Source organism: Myiozetetes cayanensis, unplaced genomic scaffold (genome assembly GCF_022539395.1).
Source record: "Myiozetetes cayanensis isolate MyiCay16 unplaced genomic scaffold, myiCay2020 scf2-11, whole genome shotgun sequence".
Classification (NCBI taxonomy): Eukaryota; Metazoa; Chordata; class Aves; order Passeriformes; family Tyrannidae; genus Myiozetetes; species Myiozetetes cayanensis.
Genome location: NW_026087411.1, coordinates 31052960 through 31076930, shown reverse-complemented (window position 1 = coordinate 31076930; position 23971 = coordinate 31052960). Strand labels below are relative to the sequence as shown.

The 23971-nt window shown below is 48.5% G+C and overlaps 2 protein-coding genes across 3 annotated transcripts in view; one reads left to right on the top strand and one right to left on the bottom strand.

Moving 5' to 3' along the window:
* Positions 1-4231: 4231 nt before the first annotated feature.
* On the bottom strand, positions 4232-13068 carry MRPL14 (mitochondrial ribosomal protein L14). The gene is made up of 3 exons (XM_050316960.1): positions 12909-13068; positions 7226-7318; positions 4232-4899 (listed from the first exon to the last, which is right to left on the bottom strand). The coding sequence occupies exons 2-3, from the start codon at positions 7297-7299 to the stop codon at positions 4533-4535; spliced, it is 441 nt and encodes a 146-aa protein (XP_050172917.1). The 5' UTR covers positions 7300-7318; positions 12909-13068; the 3' UTR covers positions 4232-4532.
* A 1507-nt stretch (positions 13069-14575) lies between these two features.
* Positions 14576-23971, top strand: part of TMEM63B (transmembrane protein 63B) — a 48635-nt gene continuing 39239 nt past the window's right edge. The window contains exon 1 of one of the 2 annotated variants that reach the window (XM_050316926.1): positions 14576-14733. The gene's annotated coding sequence lies outside the window, so the exon portion shown is untranslated. Of the gene's footprint in view, positions 14748-23971 lie in introns of both variants that reach the window. The other variant, XM_050316925.1, reaches the window with a different exon arrangement.

Below are 23971 nucleotides of genomic sequence, written 5' to 3'. Positions count from 1 at the left end.
ACCTCAGTCAGAGCCCCTGGCTCCCACTAAAGCTTTCCCAAGGGATGAGGTCAGGCTCAGACACCCCCAAAGTCTCGATCTTCCTCCTTGCCAGCCGCGGCTCCGCTGCCCTGCTGTGGGTCGGAGGCTGGGGAACACGCTGACGAAAGGAGATTTTGTCTCGGCGCGTCAGTCAGGCTTAGGGGCCCACGGAGCAGCAGGGGCCATGGGGGCAGGCTGCTGGGCACACCATCACACCCACATTGCCACCTAGCCTCCCATTCTGGGATGTGCAGCTCGCTACCCTCCCCCCTGCCAACCCAGCAATGCTCACTTTAAACCAAAGCCCTGTCTCTGGCTGCATCACCTCCAGTTCAGCTGGGGTTTCAGCTACCTCCCCTTTCTCCCAGCCCCCAAAGTCACTCGTTGCCTCCCCCAGCTGTGGGGTTCATCCACACTGCTGGCACAGGGCCATGAGACGGGCCTGCCTGTCTCCCAGTCTCGGTCTCCAAGCAGATGGAAGACATCAGCTCCCCACTGCATCCTTCCACGATAATTTGTCTCACCCACTTCCTTTCAGGGACACCCCTTCTCACAGCCAGTTAATCCCCAGTGCTCGTCTGTTTCTTTCCAGACCCCAGTCCTCACCCAGAGAGCCTCGTCACAACTCTTTTCTGGGCAAGCATCTCCCCAAAGGTCTACCCATGCAGGATGCCCTAAAAAAAGACCCCTCTTCCCCAAACCCCATGGAAGAATGTCTGCACACAAAGTCCCCACCATCATCAGATGAAAAGGCACTCTCTTGGGATCTTCAGCTGACGCAAATCCCTTATCCAAATGCACGGGAATGGACACTAACCCAGGGACCCAGTCAGAGCCGACCAGGGAGGCACATTTGCAACAGGGCAAGAAGAGCCTGGGAGGACTCTGCCTTTGACTTCCCTATCCCTCTGCAGTGGGTGGCAGCTCCCCCAGATGCTGCTTAGATTAGATGAGGGAAATCCTCCTAACCATGTCTCACACAGAGAAATTTTTCCATTTACCATATAAAATCATGTTAATGGCAGAACAATAATGATGGAAGAGGGAAGAGAATGACCTTCTGGTGGTAGCTGAGATAGGTATTGTTTTGGATTTTCTTCTCTCTTCTGAGGGAACCATCCCACCTGCCTGCAGCCATCCTGTAATAAAAGGACTTGCAGGAAGAACTGCTATGCAGAGTAAATCACATCTGCTTTCCTAGTTGGATGGATGCACAAGGAAAAGCTTTCTATCTGGGCTTCAGGCGGATCCCAAAGAAGGATGCCACAAGCCAGAGCCCAGGAAACCCAGCAGCTGCACCACTGCCTTGCTGCTCAGAAGGCAGCAAGGGCACATCTGGAGAAGAGCAGAGGGCAGCCTGGAAGATGAGAGCAAATGGGTATCATTTAGGCCCCTAGGCCAAAACAAAAGAGAGGATCTGGAACTGAGAAAACTTGAGCAGGGCCTGCTCAAAGGAAAGAGAGTCTGGAGAAACCACATCAGCCTGGGCTGCTGGGAAGGCCCCATCCACCTGCCCCTGCCTGCATGGGCTCTGCAGCCAGAGCAGCACTGGACCAGTACTGAAGCAGTCAGGGGCTCACCATCCCACAGCCCTGGTGGAGCCAAAGTCAGTGGGATGGGTGGGAGCAGGCTAAGGGCTCATCCACAAGACTGACCCCTTCCCCTCAGAGAGATACTGCCACAGGCAACGCCTGGAATTTGCCAAGCAAGAGCTGTCATCATAGGCCAGGGATTTCTGCTGAAATTATGTTCCTCATCAGGGAAGACAGGTAAAAACTGCAGGAGACGCACTACAGGATATGCTTAGCTTAGCTGTCTGCATGTCTGCTTATTAAGCTCTGAGATTAAGGATTTAGTTCCACATATCAGTTTACTTAGAACTAAAGCATCACTTCACATTTTAATCTCAAGTATGCTACATTGTCTTGGCCACTTCCTCTCATGCCCTCTCCCCATGACCTCTTCCTCAGCAAAATGCTGGAAAGTTATTAGCAAATATTCTGTGAATTGTTTAATATCCAAACAGCAGGATCTGTGCATCCCATGAGAGATTCATAGCTCTTACAATCAGGACAAGAAAAACAAGGATTGTTTTCAGGCCCCCAGGTCCTACTGGTAGATGTTTTGAGGCTGGAGTTGTTGCCAAGCAAAAATCTCACAGTAAAGCATCCCTTTAGACGAGTTATAAACCAGGTTAGCTGGCCGAGGTACTCCAGCTTAGGATGGACCCCACTTCCACTTGCTAACAGACTTTGCACAGAAGCAAAATAGCCCATACCAAGTGCCATTTGAAACTCTACTTTCCAGCACTGTGTTAGTGGAAGCCATCTTCTTCTGTTCTCAGAAGGATTTACACTGAGGAAGGCTGAGCTCCTTCTGTCTGCAGGAAGGCCATGACCTTTTAATTTGCTTATGATTTATTAAAAAACTATAAAAGTATTTGTTTACGTGTTTATCAGGGCTGAAGGAGTTTCAAAGGTTGAAGGTTTTCTAAATCAAGACTGCAGAGCTGTTGAGTGGCATAAACACTTCCCCTAAAAATGCATAAAACCATATACCCTTTCTCTACTCAAAATACTTTAATCTGCTATTGGGAAGAGCTTTGAAAAAGCTAAAAACCATACCTGAAGTAGGCTGTGAAGATTTATCCACTGATGGCAGGGCACAATGCTGCCTTTCCTACCTGTTAGCCAAACGCAGAAAGATTCATCATGCTGCAGCCCTTGTTGGTGCCAATGTTTATTCCAAAAAAAGAAAAAAAAGACCACCAGAAGCATCCCATGCTGACCCAGGAACAAATTTAACCAGGGAAAAAAGGCAACGGATAGTGTCCGAGACATCAGGCTGTGCCATGCCCCTGTGACACAGAAGCAAAGCCCACCCAAGGGAGGCATGCCAGTCACGCTTATCGCTGTGACTGGCACACAGACTTGGTTCACTGTCCCACTTGGAAAAGTAACACAAACACCTCCTCTGAGCATGGACAGTTCTGGAAGTTGACTGCACTCAGATAGGCTGGAAACACTGACTTTAGGCGAGTATCTGCTCTGCTCCTATGCCAGTGGGCAGACAGCTATGGAGGAGGCAGGCTGAGGCTTAAAGGCAATGCCCACAGGGCTCAGAGGACTTGGAGCAGCAGATCCAACGTTCCCTGGCCCACGGACAACAGCAAGCAAGGAACATGCAGCCAGCAGCTGATAATTTTGTTTTCCCACAGAACTGAGTTCACGGGGAAGTTTTACTAAGCAGGACAGTGCCATAACTTAAACGTTGATACTAAAATTATAGTATCATCTTTTGTGCATTACCTGGCATAACGGAGTTCAAGGGGATCCAGGACTTGCTTTTTCCATGTGCAATGTAGATTTCACAGTGGGAAGCATGGGACAGATACATCTGCAAGGAGTGACTGGAGTGGAGTGTGGAATAGCTCAGCACTGCACTCTTCAGATCTTCATAAAGGGGGGCAACATGGTGCCAAGGTAAGGGGCTTTCCCGGCGCAAGAGAAGGGCAAGGCAAAGTCAGCCACCACAGCCACCAGACCTGTGAGGAGTCAGCTCGATGGCCTGAAGCTGGTCAGACTCCTGCTGACTGCACCCCCTGCACCAGCACTGCTCTGCCCCAATGTCCCTTTACTGGCCATGAGCATGAAGTTTATCTGCTCAGCTCCAAAGAAAGGAAGCTGTTTGGCTCCTGGATCACAGCTGGCCCTGAAAGGAACACTAGCATTTGCCCACTGTTGTACCTGAGCTTAAGAAGCTGGACAACAGCCAGTCTCACCAAATAACATCACAGACAATGTGTGACAACTGTCCCAAACAGGAATCCAAAAGGAAGGTTCTTTCTGTAGATCTTTCAATCTGAACCCAGCCCTTGCATTAAATGGAGAACAAAATTTTCAGAAACCCACCCCATTCAGCTCCCCTTTCTACCTCTGCTTCCCGATGTCTGCCATGCCCTGTTGAAGCTGTAGGCCACCACGCTCTCCTGATTCTGATTCCTCCTAAATACTTTTCTTAGGAAAAAACATAGAAACTCATCTTATTGAATGTGCCCAACCAATAGTTCATTCTGTATCTCTCCTACTCTCTTGTCGAATCCATTTTGTAGATCCCAGTGTCACTGGACCAGGGACTAAACTTTGTGTCTTGCTCCTGGGGAACTGGGAAAGGCAGAAATAGGGAAAAGAGAGCATAAGCAGTACAGAACAAGGTTTTCATGTTCTCGTTTTAATGATGACTAACTAAATTAACACCATAGGACAGTAAGGGTAAAGGACAATTTCCCAAACAGATTGCAGATGTTCTGTAAAGTAAATCAACCTTCTTTTGGAGAAAAAAGAAACTATTTCAACATTTACAGTAGTTGCTTATAATTCTTAAACAGGAGGAGGGACTCTTGATGAACCTCAACTTTTTCATGTTTCATCAGTTTCTAAAAAATGACCAAGTAACATCTACTGTATGAAAGGACATACAGGACATAACAGGCTGAAGAACCCTCTTAGCTTTCAAACAAAGTTGCGGGCAATGGCCAATACTTTGGAGAATTCGCCTTCTCTCTGTCGCAGGATATAGGGTATTGGTGTTTTTATCCTAGTCCCGATTGGATTTCCATTATCTTCTATGAGTACCACATTGTTGGAATCAAACCTAGGCGTCATGGTGGGGCCAGGCATCTTGTGCCCTACAATTAAAGCTTTCTTCTTTTCTCCTTTGATGGCCAGAAGGATTTTATCTCCTACTTTGCCAACTCCAGTCTTGTTATACACGTGGATGCACTTTGGTGGCCGGTGGTAGGGCGTGTTCCCCAAGGCGCTGTTGTCCACCACTCGCACGCGGGTGAGTTTCTGTATTGCTCGGCATGCTCCAGTGGTACTAAAGCATAAGACAGGAAAGAATGAGAGACAGATCTCCTCCATAACCCTTGGGGAGCAAGGGCAAACTCGCGCAGAATCCTGTCACTACACAAAACACTCGGAAGGCGCCAGCAATAAATACATACCATATGGGTGACACATGGACTGCATTCAATGTGCTCTTTGAAAGCCAGATGCTACTTTGGGCTTTGCACACTCGTCACTAAATGTCAAACATAAAACGACCGTTCTCCTCTGAAACACGACTAAAAGATGGCGTGAAGAGTGACTTGCATTTCATGGGCTCTAGCAACTGCAGATGATTCAACTTCAATTTACAAGGAAAAGATTGTGCTTGCTTCTGTTACAAACAGCCTGCAGGAAGCTAAGACTCAAGTCAGCCTCTTGCAATCTTGTTCACATTCCCCAGCAATAAGGACTTTTATGACCAATCTTCTTTTCAGTGAAGTCTGTGAGGGTCTCCCATTTTATTCTGCTCTCAGTAAGATCTCTAAGGACCTGCTGTGGGTGTGCTAAGCTGTCACCAACTAGAATCTAAGAGATCATCACCTTCCCCATGTGGGAGGAATCCAGAAAGATACAGTCTCTTCTGTATCTGTTTGCTCTGTGGGATTATCAGAAGCAAGGAACAACAGAAATAAACTGCACATTACGAAATTGTTAGATCGGACTCAGAATATGCTTGAGAACAGCAGGAATAAACTCCCTTACAGAAACCACTATTCTTTTATTCAGTGAGTTCAAACTCAAGTGATTTGTTGCTTCTCTTCAAAGGACACCCAAACACAGACCACTGGAAAAGCAGAAAGATCCTTTTTACTGCTAAACAACTACTTTGCATTAAGGTATAGAAACATGCTGGCCAGAACTGCAGGAATGCCAACCTGCTGTCAGCTGAACTACTCAGGAGACAGCATATGGAATCAACCTAATCATTCACCTTGTTTTTCAGAGCAGAAGCTTGTACGGTAACTAAAGACTAATACGGACCATCATCCCTTCTGGAAGATGAAGGGCCTGTATTTGCAAAGCTGCCTAGAAGACAAGCACCAAACCTAGTTTGGATGGACACGAGCTGAAGCAGATATTTTTACACGCAGTGAGGGAAGGCCAGCTGAATGAGCCTGTGTTAGTCCAACTGCTCCAGAGGTCAAGCGCTGCCTTACAAGATCTGTTTTCTGCACCAGAGGCATACCCCTGCTTTCCTGTCTCTCTCAAAAGTCACTCACCTCTGCAAGCAGCCGCCCCCTCCCATTCCAACCCCTGGCAGGGACTGTGGTATACCACACTCTCTCTCCTCTGCCTGCTGACTGTGGCTGCACAGCAGGGGAGACAGAAGGGAGGAGGCTGGAGTGTTGTCACAGGAAAGAGAAGGGAAAGCCTAGGTAGGACTGAGTGTACAACACAGAAGTAGCAAACAGCTATACAGAGTAACTGCACTAGGACTACTTTTTCTTTTCCTTCTTTCTTCATTTCTGCCATGGTTTTGGAGCAAAAACCCACCCCAAAAATAAGGCTTCCCCATTAAGAATGTTGAAGTCCTGCTTATGTCTGTGGACTGGACTTTGCCTGTCTTGCTGTCACGTATATATGCTTTAAGTGTCTACTGGCCAATGCTCTCACACAGCCCACTTACAGAGAAAGCCAGGAAGACTTGGTTACCTCCTTGAGATAGCTCCTGGGACTATCACACAACCTAGCCCTGAGCATTGTCTTAATCCCCTCTCTAGACCACAGTCACAGGAATTACTATTCTCATCCTTTAAACTGAAGCCCTGATCCTCCCTCTGTGGGATTAGGCTCTAAGTTTTGTACAAGGTATTGTAAAATATGAAGACCGTAAATTTAAGGAGCTTTAAATGCCTTGAGCCTGGAACAAGAAACTAAAGAAAAATAACAAAATAGACACTGTTAAAGTATGAGAAAGTAATTTTTCAGATTATTTTTGTTCTAAATAACTGTAATGATAAACTCTTGAATAATTTTAAGGATGTAATTTGGTCTGCATCAGCAGGAGCTGGTTTTTGCACTTGCATGAGAAACACACTTTCAACTTCTGCTTGCAGGCCCTTGCATTGTTCTCAAAAGCCTAAAAGCCTCCCTACATATGAAAATGAAGAGTTCAGACTGCCAGGAATCTGCAGAAGTAGTGTTTGGGCTTACTTTTAAACCTTCAAGTGAAGGGACAACTCTGAGATACTTTTTTTATTTATTATATTATTCATTTGAATTACAAATACGTATCTTATGCTTGATCTAGTTAACAGCATCTCTTTCAATCAGGAAATGCTCTCAAGAAAATAAAAGCAAAATCTGAAGATTACCTGAACTGTCGCTGGAGCACCGCACTGCTTAGATGGGTTAAGGATAAAACCAATCGCGTATTCAAGAAAGCCATTTGGATTCCGGTAACAAACCTGCATAAGAAACAAGAGAATTATGAACTCTGGAAAATGGACAGAATTTGGTTTGCTTCCTTTCCTTTACATGAATCACACATCAGGGCTTCAGCACTTATTTAGAGGTTGCAATCCACAGCAGAGAGTGGTAGCAGCGTCCGCAGCAGGCTATAAAGCAGATCTACAACCCCTGCCTGAATTCAGGAAGAAATGTAATTCAGACACGTATACTACAAAGCTGGATTCAGTATCACTGCATTGCAGTTTCCTACGCACAAAGGTAAGGGCCCTTCTGTGTGCACTGTAAATCATGTAACAAGAAGAAGGTTTAGAATTTCAGATGTAAACTAGTTTAGTGGCTCCAGTGTCCAGTAAAAGCTATCACAATTACTTGTAAATGCTACCAGGGTTACCTACACACCAAGCAAAAATCCTGAGATACTCTGCAGACTGGCATCAGATCTTCAAAAAACCATTTTCCAGACAAGAAACAAATCAGACCTCTGCTGGTGAGGGCATGCTTCCTCTTAGCACACAAAGGTGTTTAGCAGGCTGTGTTTGCAGACCACAACCTCATTCTTTCCAATCTTGCCCGATTCAGGCTGTCCAGAGGAAACAGTTCCCTGCTCAACCCAGAGCGAAACACCACCCCGACTGCAGCTGAGTTACAAGGGTAACCTCCTACTGAGTACCACACCCTGACTACACCTACAGCAGTTTCCTAACCTCATTCTGTCAGACTGACAGGGACCAGCTTGCACGCACAGTCACTAAGGCTTATCTGAACCTGGATCACTTTCCCAGACATCATTAGGAAGCACTGACCCAGGAGGTTATGCTAGCAGATCCAAGTGAAGGGAGAAAACATAGACCTAGAGCCAGTCCTCTTTCAGGCCAGCTCAGGTACAGTTAAGACTTTCCACCTGACTGTAACTACTGCCATGTGACAGTGCTTGCTGTGACCTTGGCAGTGTAACCAACACAGACGCTGTTTCTCTTCTTTCTAAAGCAAACATTAAAAATCCATTGACCTCATATCTCTCTTTGCCACTTCTGATGAGTTTTGGACTAAACTATAGCAATATATCATAAAGCTATTTCCTTGACTTTTATTTTAAAAACAAAGCTTAGCTTCTTTAGAGAGAAAAAAACAACCAGAGCCTTCAAACAGACGATGCTGCAGCTCTTCTTACTACAACCCAGTAAGTCCAGCCTAAATCTTCACTCCCTCTTCCATTGTTTTTTCCTCCAGTGCGTTTGCTTACTTGGCAGCTTTTCTACAGAGCAAATGTTACCTGAGAGCAAGATGAGAAGCACGGGAGATGTGCACCACAGCAGCTTTGAGCAGCATTTCCTGAGCAAAGCACAGGACATGTGGCAAACCATCTTGCCTGTCACGCAGGCACGTTTGGAAGAGAACAGCAACAGTCAAAGCTTAAATTTATTTACTAAACAAAGCCACTTTTCTATGGGGTAGATCACCAAATGAGTTCAGAGCTTTCCCACACTGTCCCCTCTCTGAAATGAGACTCCAAGAAGGCTGTTTATGCCACAGCTCCTTACCTAGCTGCACGATCCCAATGACAGCAAGGCCCTGGAGCATTCAGAGCTCTGCTGCCAACCAAGATCCCGTGCCTGAGCCTTACTGCTGCTTGGATTTCTGAGCAAATTCAACTATGCTGACTTGCTTAAGCCCCCAGTCTGCCTGTGTCTTTTCTGCACTTGGGTGTACTGTCTCCCCACGTGAAATTCAAATCCAGCAGGTAATACTGCTCCTACTTCCTCAAGAATCACACTGAGCATTTGGATCCCCATACAAACCCCAAACAAGCAGCAGAAAGTTGGCCCCTCTGATGTCCTCGATGGATGCTTCTTGGGGAGTCCAGCTGCTCCTGTCACCTCTGTCTCTGTTTTCCTGGCAGGCATGGTGGCTGGAGAGGACGGGTCTGCTCATCCTCACCACTATATAAGACCAAAAGGCGAGGTCTGCTGGCTCATGGCAAGGCACACACAGGCACATGCTGTCAAAGGGACAGCAACATCAGGACCAGCATAGCCAGATATGCTAAAGGGACATCTAAAATGTCCTAAAGTGCTGCCTAAACTCTGAACTCACTCCTGGGTGGAATCACTGTTTTTTCTACCCTATGGCAGCAGTGAAGGTTTGAAGTTACAAAACTACCAGCAGAAGCATCAAGAGCATTAAGTGTCCAAGGACTGTTTATTTTTCCAGATGACTCAGTACCCCTTTCTTAGCTAAGAATTATTCCTCGGCACGTTAGGATGTGTCACAAGCTAAGAAACTTCACGTGACTGATTATTTGGTATGAAGCATCCTATTAGGAACTGAGTAAACAGGGGGGATCCTTACAATTAGCAGGAAGGTTCAGGGTGGAGAAAAGAAAAACGCATCTGTGGCATGGAGTACAGCATTCAAAGGTGCAAGTGGGTTCACAAAGAATGAATCATAACTTCATAACATATCATGTTATGTTGTATCATAACATGCCAGTTTCCTTCCTAGAACTGAACGCCCAATAGTTTGGGTCTGTCTCCAGGTGCTCCTCAACCAGATCCAGCCCCAACTTGCTCTCTCTGTGGCTGTGACCTTGATCTCTCCCCCAGCCTCAGTTTCCCCCTCTGTGAAGTGGCTAATTACTAAATAACTAAACTCCAAAGGGCACAGAGGTCATTCACTCTGCCACACTCGGCGCTGCCACATGAACACTCCGAGCTGGTGCCAAAATTAAAGAGCCTCTATAAATCGATGACAGCCATCGGCCCCAGCGCCCCTGGCACTTTTCTCCTTCCCAGTGCACATGTTGCCTCACACCAGTAGACCTTAAAAAGGCTCAGAGGCTGCACTCAGCACAGGCACGGGGAATGCACGTGACTCGAGTATGCTTCTGAAGGTGGCTCGCCCCAGGTCATCAGGTTTCAGTGCTCAGGGGTGTATGGGAAGAGTAACACCTTAACCTTCAAGCACAGGAAAATTTGCAGGAATTCCCAGTAGTCTGCTGTCAGTATTGCCCAAGTGATACAGGAGTGCAGCCTGCAACATCCTAGGATAGGCAAAATACCACCACTGCTTAGTACTTAGTGACTAATACATCCCAGACCAAGGATTTATCTTGGAAGGGACTTTCGGAGGTCACCTAGTCCAATCTCCTGCTCAAGCAGGATTAATTCCCAAGTTGTTCATGCTAGGCAAGAGCAGTATTTACATGGACACTATCCTCAGATGAGAGTCCTAACACAAAGACCGCTATAACATTGATCACTCACAGCTTCACCAAAGCAGCGATAAGGAACTGTGCAGAGAAATCTCTCTCCCAGTTCCTACCCTGCTGCAGTGGCTCTATCTCATTGTTACACTAATGTTTTTAAATCAGAATCACAGAGACACTTGGCCCCTCTCCATATATCTGTTTAAAGTTAGCACAGACCTCACACAAGAGCTCAGAGTAAGATTCAGAAAGGGCTGAAGAATTTGTTAATCAAATATTCACTAAAATGACCCAATTTCTACTTCACTGAATAAGTCTGAGTACACAATAACCTGCTGTGGTAAACACTCTCTTCTCAAGGGCCCTTCAGTCTTACCCCATTAAATGCAACAGGCTGACATCAAATTCAAGTACTGCACAACAAAAAACTCTTCACCGGTTATAAACTTCTGGAAGTTATTTATCCACTGCATCATTTTGAAGTGCTAAAGCTATTATCTTCACTGTCTTTTTCTTGATATTGAAGAGCTAACCTATATTTATTGCAATTTTGAGTGGTTTTTGAATGGAGAAATTCTGGAAAACTTCATCCCAGCTAAAAGAATTGGGCCACATACAGTATTTTCGTCAGATGTGTGCAAACACATGAGTAGATCACCTCAGGGAACTGATACAAAGCAAGGGCATTTTCCAGATAAGGAGGGCAGGATTACGTACTCACTTTGAATGAACATCAGGGCACATGGTATGAAGAAAGGAAGATCTGTGTCCCCCCCTACACGCATTTCCAGCACCTCCCTTATGCTGGCTTTAGCACTTATGTGAATCAGAGAGTTTTCAGCTAGATCAGTTCCCTGATCCAACTCAACCTGCAGTTACATGAATGCTGGTGGCAAAACACAAGACTGGGACCTCTCTCCTTCCACTGCCAACCCAGGCTTATGTGGTGACAGTATCTCCAAAGAAACACCAGGAGATTTGGACATGAAAAGGATCTCTTTCATTTCAGCACAAACACCATCGTGCTTCACAAGAATGGTCTGCATGAATTTGCACTATTAACACAGCCATGGCAGCACTCAAAGGTCTGCGCCTGAGCACTCAAGAGGCCAGTGCAACAGCTCTGACCAAGGTCTTACCAGTGGTGCATATCCTAAAAACCATTCCTCCCCTGCCTGTATCCTAGGGCAAATGCAATTTTAAAGAGTGCTGTTACCTAGCAATCTTGTATTACTTTCCTTTTTAATCACAAGTTTGGAAACTGACACCTGCTCCTTATATTCCCGAGACCTGTAGTTCCATAACCATTCAGCTCTCTCTCTTCCTTCTTTCTGCTAGTAACTCATCCACAAAAACAGGCCCCATGGAAAAACTATGGATGTTGCAAAGCAAATGCTGAGGCCTACTACCCAAAAGGCTGCTGTCAAATACACAAAATAAACCAGGGAAAAATATTCTTCACTTTAATAGTAGTAGCCTGATCTGCAGAAACAGTAGGGACCAACACCACCTTTATCCTTCTAAAAGGACAAAATAGACATGCTCCAGGCATAATAAAGATTTGAACTGCATCTGTTATCCATCATTAAAACACAGGAAATAAACCCAAGACAGTACATACTATGCAAATACCTAAAGCCCTACTCTGCCACTGCAGGTTTATTTATAGACCAGCTGCCAGGGTGAACTGTGAACTAGGGGACTCAATCCATTCACAGCTCTCCTCATAAAGGAAACAATGTGATTAAGGGCTGTGTGTTAAAAATAGACAAGATATTCATTACCAAGACATAATTGGTTTTACATTAATGACAGACAAATAGGCCAGGATTCACAAAGAAAAATTAAGTCTTTTTTAACTCTGTTTATGAACAGGATTAGCTATTAAACAAGATATTTATTGATCCAAGCTACCAACAGAAACTCATTATAGGTACATGTGTTAACAATTTGGAAGCAAAACAAACCAACCTCATTTTCCAGACCACAATCAGGAACGCCAGACAACAAGAGATCTGAATACTTTTGATATTTTAAATATTCAGAAGTCCCAACTTTTGTAAAGTACTTATGGCACTTCCTGAACACCTAAAACCATTCTATATATTCATATTCACAGCACTGTATTAAAATAGGAAGGGATTATTCCCAGTGCACCAGGAAAAAATTAAGCTACAGAGAGGACAACTGCCTGTGTGAGATCAAAGGAAATGAGCAGTAGAGCAGGTACTGGGTTAGCCCCTGAGGCTCTGCTCTGGTGTGATCTGTGGGGCTCAAAGTGAAGCCCAGAAAGGTCCCTCTCTGCCTTTGGAATTAAATGTGAATTCAGAGGACTACCCACACTCCCATACCTTAATGTTGCTATCACCTCACAAATGTACCTTTACTAGTTTTAGAAGTACTGAGGTCTCAAGAACAGGACAATGGTGAAAAGCCACAAGCTCAGATTCCGCTCCCAGCCCTGACCTGGGTGACCAGGCACCAACCAGCAAGGTGCCCAGACAGCAGGAACCACGCTGGGGGGAGTCGAGGCAGGGAGAATGACACAAATAAGAAGGAAGAGAAGGTGGAAAGCTGTGGCTCAGGCTCAACCATAAAAAAAAAAAAAAGTCAAGAACCACTGACCTAGGCTAGTTGTTCACAGAACAAAGAGCAGGAGTGGCTCTGAGCCTTCCTGATAAAGCAACACCAGAAAAGCATTCCTAATAATGACAGAGTTCAGGCTTAAGAGGAACCTGACCTGGAGACAAGGGCATGTTTGCATTACAAGGCAGCACAGAGCTACCTGCAGGTTTGCTGGTGTAAGTCTCATTTCTCACTCAAAAACTTCCCTAAACTCAGTTTCTCCCAAACAAGACCTTCCCACGAAAGCCTGGAAAACTCTTGAACCAGGCAAGTGAAGACAGCTCAGATGAGCATCTGTCTACTGCTGTTAAAAATGCTGGCCGCCCGCCTGCCTTCATTACAGAATTATTCACACTTTTAAGAAATCTGTCATGCTGTCTTCTCCCCCAAATTGCCTCCCCTTACTCACAGGACCTCCAAAGGAGCTTTTTGGAGAACCACCACCAAAGCACAGAGTAGTGCCCACACTTCCCGAGTCCCCATGACACAACACGAGTAAATATCACGCTTGTCAGGACACAGGAATTTCGGTCCTAACTTTGCTGCATCACTACTCATACCCACACAAGCCTAACTCCAGCAGTGCAGCCCCTCGTGAATTCTGAGAAAAGAAACTCTAATCTCTGAAGGACAAACGTGCGAGCGTTTCAGAATTGTGTTTTCCTCCTCCTCCCTCGCCCAGGCCATACTGTTTAGGGCGTGGGCTGTAGTCCAGCGGGAGCACAGGGTGCTGCTCTCAGTCACGCCATCTGCAGCCTGCGAGCGACACGGGGGCTCCAGGCTGGGCAGAGCCCAGGCTCCGGCTCCCAGCTGCTTTCGCACGGTGTCACCCCTCTGCCGCGTCCCCTGCCACCCAAACTTGCCCCGTGCATCCTCGGGGATAGAGTTCCTCCATCCCTTCGGAGCGGCAGCCCACGCTCGGGGCTTACACGTTCCAGGCCCTGTGCGCAGAGCATCGGGGACAGCCCGCAAGAGGCTCCCTGCCGGGACCCGGGGGCAGGCAGGGCCCACGGGCGAGCACGGCCACGGCACAGCCCCGGCGCCCGGCGGCTGAGAAGGGCTGGCCGGCTGAGGGCTCGGCGCCAGCGCCGGAGGAAGGCCTGCGCGCCGGGCCCAGCGGCGGGGCAAGGCGGGGCCCTCCCTTCCCCCGGGTACCGGTCCTGCCAGGCGCTGCAGCACCGCGCTGCGCTGCGCTCCCACCGTCCCGTCCCGTCCCGTCCCGTCCCGTCCCGTCCCGTCCCGTCCCGTCCCGTCCCGTCCCGTCCCGCCGCTCCCGGGGTCGCCGCGCGCACCTCCAACAGCAGAGCGCGCCCCGCCGCCGAGTGCAAACCCACCCACCCGCGCGCACGCGCGGCCCGCCCCGCAGCGCTGCAGGGCCGCCGACTGCCGGCCCTGCCCCGCCGGGGCCCCGCCCCGCCGAGCGCAGCCGAGCCCCGCCGGACCGAGCCGAGCCGAGCCGAGCCCGCCGGACCCAGCCCACCCCAGCGCAGCCGGGCCGTCGCCGCTCGCTGCCGAGCGCGGCGGAGGGCAGCGCCGTACTGCAGCGCTCGGCCCGGGGAGCCCGTACGCGCCTGACACGGGGTAAGGAGCCGCCGGTAAGCCACCGGGGACCTGCGGCACAGCACAGCACGACGGGGGAGGGGGGGGGGCGGGCGCGGCGACCGTGGCTCCTCTAGGCCCGGCGGGTGCTTGCCGACGGGGGTGGGGGGTGGCAGTAGCGCCGAGGCCGGGCCGGGCCCCGCGGCCGATGCGCGGAGCCCTTGTCGGGGGCGGCGGAGCGGGGGGCGCCGCTGCCATCTTGGGGCGGAGCGGGGCGGGGGGCGCGCCCGGTGCGGTGGCCTGGCCTGGCCTCCCCCACCCGCCCCCCAGGGCCCGCCGGGGCTTCTCTCCGACTCGCAGGCGCCCGTCCTTTGCCGTCCTTCTTCTCCGCGGCTGCCGGGTACCGTGGTTTGCGCCCCCCGGGGGTCGCCGGCCCCCTTCCCGCGGGGCGGCACCGGCCCCGTCTCGCCTGCGCTCGCCGCTTTTGTGCGTGCTCGGGCTCGGGGAGCTGCGGCCCCCCCTCCCTGCCGCTCGTCCGGGCACCGCTGCCATGGCGAGCAGCAGCGAGGCAGCAGGGATGTTTCGAGGGTTGGAGTGGCGAGCGGGATTCTGATACCGCCCTGCTTCTACTGCCGCGGAATGCTCGGCGAAGGGCTATCGGATGGGGCTCGTGTCCCTGGCCGGGTAGCCAAGCAGCCCCTTTCTGCCCGTGTCTCGATTTGCCAGCCCCTCCACATCAGCAAACCATGTTTTTTTCCTCCTGTTCTAGAGTGCACCCTGTATGTAGCTACCTGCTGGAGAAGGCATCACGCCAAAAATATTCAAGGTGTCTGCAGTCAGCCTGGTGTCCATAGAAGGTTCGGTAGCTCTCAGCTGGATGGACACCATGTGTTTTGGGGTTCTGAGCACCTCCCTCCCTTGCTCTCCCCTCGAAAGTAGGAGTTAGAAACAAAAGGCCTATCAGTGTGTGCTCAGGGTGACTAATTTAGTTGTGCAATGTCCTCGAGGACTCCCTTCTCCCCTTGATTTGTCTGTTACTGTGAAAGTGTCCTGCTCCATCGTGTCATCCTATGCAGTAAGCACACGTGGAAAAACGGAGGTTGCAGGGCAGGAGCATCCTATTAGCAGCAGTCCCATTAGCAAAGCCACTGAAGGGTTGCATGGCACAAGTGCTCCTTGGATGGTCCTGCAGATGCCCCACCTGAGTGTGGGACAGAGCCTTTGCAAGTGTATTGCAGGAACCATCATCCTTCCCCTCCAAACACTTGTGCTGTATGGTCCCTAATAGCTGTATATTCTCCTAATGCTTCTGAGAGAGTGGAAAGCCAACCACTCGTAACTGACTCCAGGAGGACTCTGTTCAGGCCAGAAATAGCAAAGCATTAAGGACGTTACTTCTAATGACTGCAATTAGCTGGTGTCTACCTAGGAAAGGCCTTTTTCATCTCGAGCTTTTTAGTAGTAAGAATGCGCTATCTTTATGGGGAGAGAAGTCCATTCTGCAGTCTTTGCCTGGATACCATAAGAGCAAAATAAACATGAAAGGAGATGCCTTTGAGGGGGTTGGGAAGAGGCTCTGGTTTGGCTCATAAGTATGTTTTGTTGCACTAAGTTTGCTCTATTTTTGTCTGTTCCTGTCTTCAATAACCTTGGAAGGAACTGAAGCTACTGTATTTTCTGAGGGTGTCGGTTTTCTTGTCAAGAAGACGTTGCTGTGAGGCTTTGCAATGCTCCGTTTTCTTGCCCTTTGACCAGAGTGCAGTGCGACTGTCCTGAACTGTCTTGAAGCCATGAGTTGAGCCAAGAAAAGAAAAATACTAAGTGTGCTTTGCTTCTTGTCTGTTTGAGTTTCTAATTTTTTTTCTTTCTGGGTTTTGAACATATCCTTGGTTATATTTTTTCACTTTCTTCAGCAACAGAGTGGGCTAGAAACATGCTTGGAGGGTTTTCTAATGTGTTTTTTGTTAAAAAATAAAAAAAAGTCTTCATGACATTATTGCATTCTTGGAACTAGAACTGTCAGAAAATCCCAGGTAGCGTAAGGTTTGCAGTAAAAGCCTTAAAGTGGGCAGTGCCAAGGACCTGCTTTTTGTCTGTTGCTACTTGCACTTTCCCTGAGCCTCCAGTCATGGTGAGCCTTGCAGCGTCCTGCCAGCAGCTCCTCTGACACCGAGGGGCAACGCCAGCCTGCATCCTTTCTGTAAGTAAGTGCCCCATCCTGGCAGCCAAGGTGAGGCTGTATGCTGAAATCCCAGGGACTCCACAGGCTGCACCTCCCGCTCCCAGGAAAGGCAGCTGGGACCTGCGTTGTCTGACGTGAAGCGTGCGCAGAGGTGGGGTGCCAGCTTCATGAGGGAGGAGGCCCTGCGTGTAGGATATTCCATGTGCGCTGCTAATTGCAGACGGTGCTGGTTATGGATACTGTGCATGATTTGCATATCAAAGCATCTGAGAGCTCTGCCATGGGTAGGGATGGGTAAGGATGATAAGGATTGCTGGAAGCTGGGGCCGGATCTTCCCGGAGGCTTTTTGTGGTATGCAGATGAGACAAGAGAACGGAGTGTTTGGAAAATAGAGTTTGTCTCCATGTCCTTGAGTGACGGCACCGTAAAGGCTTTTTTAAGCAAGGTGCTCCTTTTCAAGGGGTGGGAACCAAGCAGTTCTTGGTGGCAGAGTACTCTCCTTCCTGCTCCTCCTGCCACTGAGAGCTTGTTGGGTAGCCCACAGTGTTGAGCCCGGGAGCAACCCCCCCACCTGGCAGGTCCTGCAGCAAAAAAGGCCAGTGTGCCAAGCCTGCTGCCTCTTCTCCACGCTGCTCTTCACATAAGGAGGCAGAGGCCCAACTTGGAGCTTTGAAGCAAAGGAGCAGGTTTGTTACTGGCTGAACTGGCTCTGCAGGGTCCCAGGCCTTGCCTAATGGCTCAAGAGGCATTGAGGGGGGACGGGGAGCAGCAGATCCCCGAATGGGCCATGGCTTCTGAGATGCTGTGTGAGTCAGAGGAAGGTTTACCTATGTCTGGTCTCAACACAGCTGTCTGCTGTTCCTCTTCATTCTGGAAATGAACCTGGGGAGCTTGGAACTTGTTTGTAGGCTGAACTGGAAACTGAAATGGAGATTTCCGGGAAGGGAGAGAGGTGGGAGGGAGTCCCTGCATCCCTCGGCCACTTTGATCTTAGCAAGTTCTGATGCCCTGGCTCTGAAGGACCACACTGTGAGGCAGCTGGCCTCTCTGAAGGTAGGTCTTCATTCACTGTGGGAGCGCCTACTGCCTGGAACTGCAGCCCTCTCCCTGTCTCCTGTGCAGCTCAGGCTTTTGCTGGGAAGGACTGCTCACCTCTCTATCCATATGGGGACTTGATTTGTGCAGGAACTGCCTTGAGCATGGCCTTCTTGGGAGTCAGCTCTCTGCCTGCAGCCTTTACCCTGTCAGCAGTCCTCTGGCTTGTTCAGGGTAGTGAGTTAGGGGGTAGGCCTGATGCATTGCCCGGAAAGTTAGTTAAAAGGAGAAAACAAAAATCAAGGAAGGAGGAAGAAATGCATGTGTGTGTACGCACTCTGCAACAGAGAGTGGGTGAGATTCATGAAGCCGGTGCCAACCTTGTAGAGCAAAGGCTTGCAGTATGAAATGGCTTTTCTCTGAGTCTGCAGGCCTGTGGTTGGCACTGCCTTCTCTCTTCATGTCCTTCCAGCATGGAACTGGGTGTCTGCCTTCTGCTCCAAATACAGATTAGTTGCAGGAAGCCCAAGACTCGCTTGCTTGTGAGGTGCTTGTGAGACTTGCTTGTGAGATGCAGAACCTTTTCCTTCATGTTTTTCTGCACAGCACTTGCTGCCCATTACAGGGTTATCTTTGCATGCTCCCTGTGTGTTCCCAGCACAGTGCTAAGCAGTGCTGGAAAGGCTTCTGTTCTCCCCATGGCTCTTGCATGCTGGTGTTGCCTGCCTGCCATTCTCCCTCTTCTTTTCAAGTCCCTTCCTCCCCTCCTTCATAAAGCCAGGCTGGGGAGTGGAAAAGCTTTCCCAGTATCTCAGTGCTCTTCTTGGGCCAAACTCTTAGAGTGGCTACACAGCTTGTTTGAGCAAGATAGAGCTATGCTGGCATAGCCCACTGCATCTTTTGAGCAAAGTCTCCTGTTCTTGATGTGCTTTGGTGTAATTGTTGATGCCAGCAGCCTTTGCCCTCATGGTTATTGTGCTGGGAAGAAAGAGAGGTCTTGTTTTATGCATGCTCTTTTTCCCCAGAGAAATTAGCTGTTGGTAGTACGGGTCTGGCTTAAAGCAAGAATTCGAAGATTCCCATTTGTGTTGCCTGTTTGTGTTATACATTAAAGAAAAGGGCTGGATCTCTTAAGGGACTGTATTTGAAAGGTGGCACATTGCATCAGCACAGGAGACAGCGATCACAGGCAGGATTCATGCTGCCTGTTTTCAGTACGCTCTGCAGTTGATTTCCTGAACCATCACAGCTATGCTTCCTCTGAGCAGCAAGCTGAAAAACCTCCCTGCCTTTCTCTGTCTGGAAGAGTGGCTACTGCAGATCTTTCCTGTCCGTCTGTTCCCTCTCACCTCCTAGAAGGACTGTATGCTGCCAGAGCTACTCTTGTATGTGCTTGGATGTGCTCATCCCCTCTGAACCCCTGTAATTCTGTGTGCAGAGCAGTTGTTTGCTCTACACCCTCTTCCCTTTCCCCTAGGGATGTTGTTGCTGGTTTCTGTGCAGGTCTCTGTTCCCAGCTCAGTGCAGAGCATCACCCTGCAGATACCCAGCTGCCACCAGCGATGTGACCTCTGGCTCTGTCACACCAACAAGGAGACCACGGGGTATTGACTATGGGGAGATGCTGTGCTCTGTCCTGTTGACCAGCATGGAAGAACTGCTCTGACGGGCTCCCTTAAATCATCCAGCTGTCTCCTGATGCATTGCTGACGTGGGTCAGGGGGAAGAACACTACTCTTGCAAGTACAGTTTCGCATGAGAGTGCATTTAGTAGGAGAGTTGTGTATTGGCCTGGCCCTGCTTTTGCCAATTAAACAGTGGCTTTTAGTAGATTCTGTTGTGGGTCCCTTCAGAGTCAGGGGATGAGACAATCTTGGCGTGATCATGTACTTAGAGGAAACTCAGATGGCAGCAGGCCTTGTCTTCTGCTTGAAATGATTATCAACATCTGATGTCTTCTACTGAAGGGTAGAGAGCACCTGGCAGAGACACAGACTGGGAATGGTCTCTGCAGATGGCCTCAGGATACTTGGGCTCTTGAGCCAAAAATTTAGTGCCTTTGGGGGTCCCAAGGAAGATCTTATAAAGGATTCATCCCTCTGCTCTGTGTGTTAATGGTCTATATGCCCTTTGTGTGAAGACGCTGAGCTCTGGAGGCTCTCAGGTGATGCTGGTAAAGCTGACATCTTCTCCAGGATGACTGTGTATGCAAGTTGGTGATTTGGTTTTGCTGGGCTTTAAGTCTATGCCTGAGGCATAGACCTGGAAATGAATTATTGTTGTGTGTCTGCTGAACTGCAGTAGCTGCCCGGGGACTCACTATTACTCACAACGCAGAAAAGGCAGCTTGAGTTGGCGTTAGTCACAAAGTTATAAATCTGGGAGGAAGGAACTGGGTTTGCAGTGGATGCGAAACTCAGTGTGAACTCTCAGCTAGGGCAGAAGGAGCTGAGGCAGCTCTTGGGTAGAAGAAGGAATTAGCTCCTGGCTACATGGAAAAGAGGAATAAATAAAATGTGAGAACTGTCTTCACCTTGCAAAGAAGATGAGGGATGATGAGTTAATTTTGAAAAGTAAATCCAAGCAGAAATCAGAACAGGTGACAAGACCATTTTGGTAAATTAGATGTGGTCATGTGGGCAAAGCCTTATGAAATTTCCCTAAAAGTATTTATAGACTAAGGCAACTTTTGCATAGTGAGCAGCCACCTGAGAGACCATTTAGTAAAGGGAGATTCTGAGGTTTGATCCCTTGAAATGCAGGGGAAAAGAATTGGACTACATCTAGCCTGTCTAAATAATCTAGCATAAACAGTTAAGTAGTTAGTGTTTTTTCTGTTAAGGAAGTGGGATAATATGCTGATTAAAAATCCACCAGCATGCATTTGTCTGGAGTGCATCAGGTCAGTCAATACCCTCGCCTGAGAGGATGGCCTGCCTCATAGCTGAGCGGGGGCGAGGGATGTAATAGATCTTGAATTAAATCAGTCTGTGTCACTGCCCCAGGTGTCAGCCTTGTAAACAAAGGAGGAAGGGGTAGGAGGTGGGAAGCATCCCTTATGTTGACCCTCAACTAATGGCAAAGCTGTACTCAGAAAGGTTCCTATCATCTGATAAGGAGACCCTGGCTAGGCAGGGCAGGGAAGATGATGTTGTTGCCAAAGTTTGGGAGTAGGATGAGTTAGTGCTTTTCTGGGGAGCAGAAAAACTCGAGGAAAGCCTTATGCCAGGCCATGTGAGGAGTGACCTCTAAGGTGCAGGAAGCAATTAGTGCTCTCCTTGACCCAGGTGAGATGTTGTTGAAGGACCAGATTCAGAAGTAGTGCAAGTCTTTGAGAAGGATGTGCGCAAACAAGACAGTATCCAGCAAAGCAACAAATTATTAAAGTCTCTAGAAGTATGTTGTGGGAGGAAGGATGAGAATAACTAGGGCTGTGTAGCCTGAGGAAGAAAAGGTGAAAGAGGGAACTTCATGGTCTTGAAGAATGTACAGCAATGTGCCTTTGTAGAAGACTGCAGTTGTGATGAAGACAGGGTAGGAATTCACTTTACCTATAATGAGGGACTTCAAACTTAATGGTTTTCTGTAATATCAGTTGGGATACTGAAGCAGAAATTGAGGCTATCTTGAAGGGTTTTTAGTGGAGTTGGAGGGGGGGGGCGTGGGCGTGTTTTGGAACAAATTAGCTAGAAGTCTGTAGATATGGATGACTTGCAACTGACTGTGCCTCAAGCAAAGAATCTTGTCAGATGACCTATTAAGGACCCTTTGAGCCTGGCAGTTGTATGAAATGTTTCACACCTGGAAAGGCAGCAGTGAGTAGCCCTAAGAATGAGACTTCGCTGCTGTAGGCGATGCTGGGGAGACTGATACTAAAATATGCTGTCTAAATCCAGAGTCAGTGCTCAGAATAGGCTGCTGAAAAATTGAAGAGAATGCAGAAAAGAGTTACAAGATAATCTGAGGCTGCAGAGATAGATTTGTTATGAGAATCATGAGGAGATCAATCTGTTTATCTAATCAGGGAAAAGGTTAAGGTGAGACTTGGTTATCCTACATAAGCATAACATATCCTACATAAGGATAACTAGGTTATCCTACATAAGCATATCATTAGCTTGGTAGGGTAGAAATGACAGGCTGTGAACAGTGGCAAAAGACCTCTATGGTGAGAGGCTAGGACTGCGGTCACCTTCAGAGCCGTGCAGCTAGCTCTGCCTTCTCCCTTTACACATGTGGAGGTCCCTGTCTTTGCCTGTTAATTTTTTAGTGTACCTCTGTTCTCTGGGCTTCTTGTTCTCCTTGCTTATTGTTCCTGTCGTGGTATCTGTCTAAAGCCTCTCTTTGAGACCCTTCTACCGAGGGGACGTCTCCAATAAAAGAAAGCACTCACCCAGCCCCAGCTAATGTAGCATGATGCCCTGACAAACATATGTCCACTCTGTGTGTGTGTGCCTCTGGAACTGTTCCCTGCCTCTCCTTGCCCCAGCCTGTCATCTACCTCTAACTGATTTATAGCATGCCTTCTCCTGTGTTGCCTGGCTTCTTTGCCAAACAGGTACCTGGGAGCAGCCAGCACCTAACACCCATCCAAACTCAACACCCTGTCTGGTGAAAATGATGAATGAAACCAAACATCACCCTTACCTCTGGTTCCTGCCAGCCTGTAATGCAGTGCTCTGTCACTTAGAGCTGCTGGTTTATTTAGGGTCATTATGCCTGTTTGCAGTCCATGACATGACATTTCTTCCCTAGTCCAGTGAACAGACCTCAAGAGGGAGACTGGGTGAGATGCCACAGCAGATGGCTCACTAAAATCTTGCTACATCCACGATTTCCCTTTCACCCACTAGCTCTGTAATGCTGTTAAAAATAAAAATGAACCAGTGTGCCTGACAGGATGTATCTCTCCTGCTGCCTAGTGCTCCTGGAATCTCACGCTCTCTGTCTTCATGTTTTATTACCGCCTGGGGTAGGAGGGGAATTTCAAAGCTAGTAGATAGCTCCTGACTATGGTTTCAAGTCAGGGGAAAGCAAATGCTTTGATGTGCTTTAAGGAAGAAGGCGGGGGGGGGACGACCCCAGTGTTTCACTTCTTTATTTTGTTTTCTTTAATACTGTGTTCCATTTGATGAGACCAGAGCTTTGGTTTGTAGGGAATAACCCCAGTAAGCCTTTGTGTTTTCCTCTGGGGAGTCAAGTGCTACAGAGTGGAACAGCTGGAGTTGTTCCAAAAGAGTCTTGTGGAGTAGGAGCCATAGCTCAGCTTTTCTCTGGAGGGTACGGGGTGAAGAATGCACTTTCCAAGTAAAAGGCATACAAAAAACATGGTGTGGTGGCAGTAATTGAGCATGGTCTGGGTCTTGTCTCTAAGGTGCTTTAGGTGCCTCCTTTAAAACACCTGCAGCTTCTGGCCTGCTTGATGCGTAGGACTACCTGTTTTGATTGCTCTGCTGATACATTATTTTAGCAAAAGATGCTCTTTCTTCTAAAGTCTGGTTTTATTCCACCACCTCAAAACACTGAGAAGCAGTTTTGCCAGTATAACTGCACCTCCATAACATGCCACCTCCACTTATGCCTGTGGAGACATGTTCATCGCTTGGGTCTTTGTGTCTGACACAGCTGTGCTTGCAGATGTCTCTGGGGTTGGCTGGGTACAAAAGATGAAATAGGATCTCTAAATGGAGCTTGGAAATCTAGGGAAGAGAAGAGATGGGGCAATCAAGGTAGAGGAGGTATGTGGTTTTGATTGAGCTTGTTTTCGAAATACATGGGTGCGACTGATGTCTGGGTAGGAAAGCACTGCTGGAAACGTGTGGCTGGTAAATAGAGAACAAAGTGGGCTTCAGACAGCTTGGGGAAAGGGGGCTTTGCTATTTGAACTGCAGCACTTACGCTGTTCTTGTGTTGCTTGCACTGTATTTCTTGGAGCAAGAAAAGGGATTTTTAAACCCATTCATTGAAGGTAGACTCCAACCTATCCAGGCAGTGGTGCAGGTAGAGCTGTGTACTGTGGATGAATGGGTGCATGGACTGGGAATTCCCAGCCTAGTCCTGAA

Bases quoted from the DNA above. Each gene is read 5' to 3' on its own strand.
- MRPL14 (XM_050316960.1), bottom strand. From the start codon at position 7,299: ATGGCTTTCTTGAATACGCGATTGGTTTTATCCTTAACCCATCTAAGC. The intron at 4,900-7,225 runs GTAATCTTCAGA...CTTATGCTTTAG, and splicing joins GTGCTCCAGCGACAGTTCAG to TACCACTGGAGCATGCCGAG.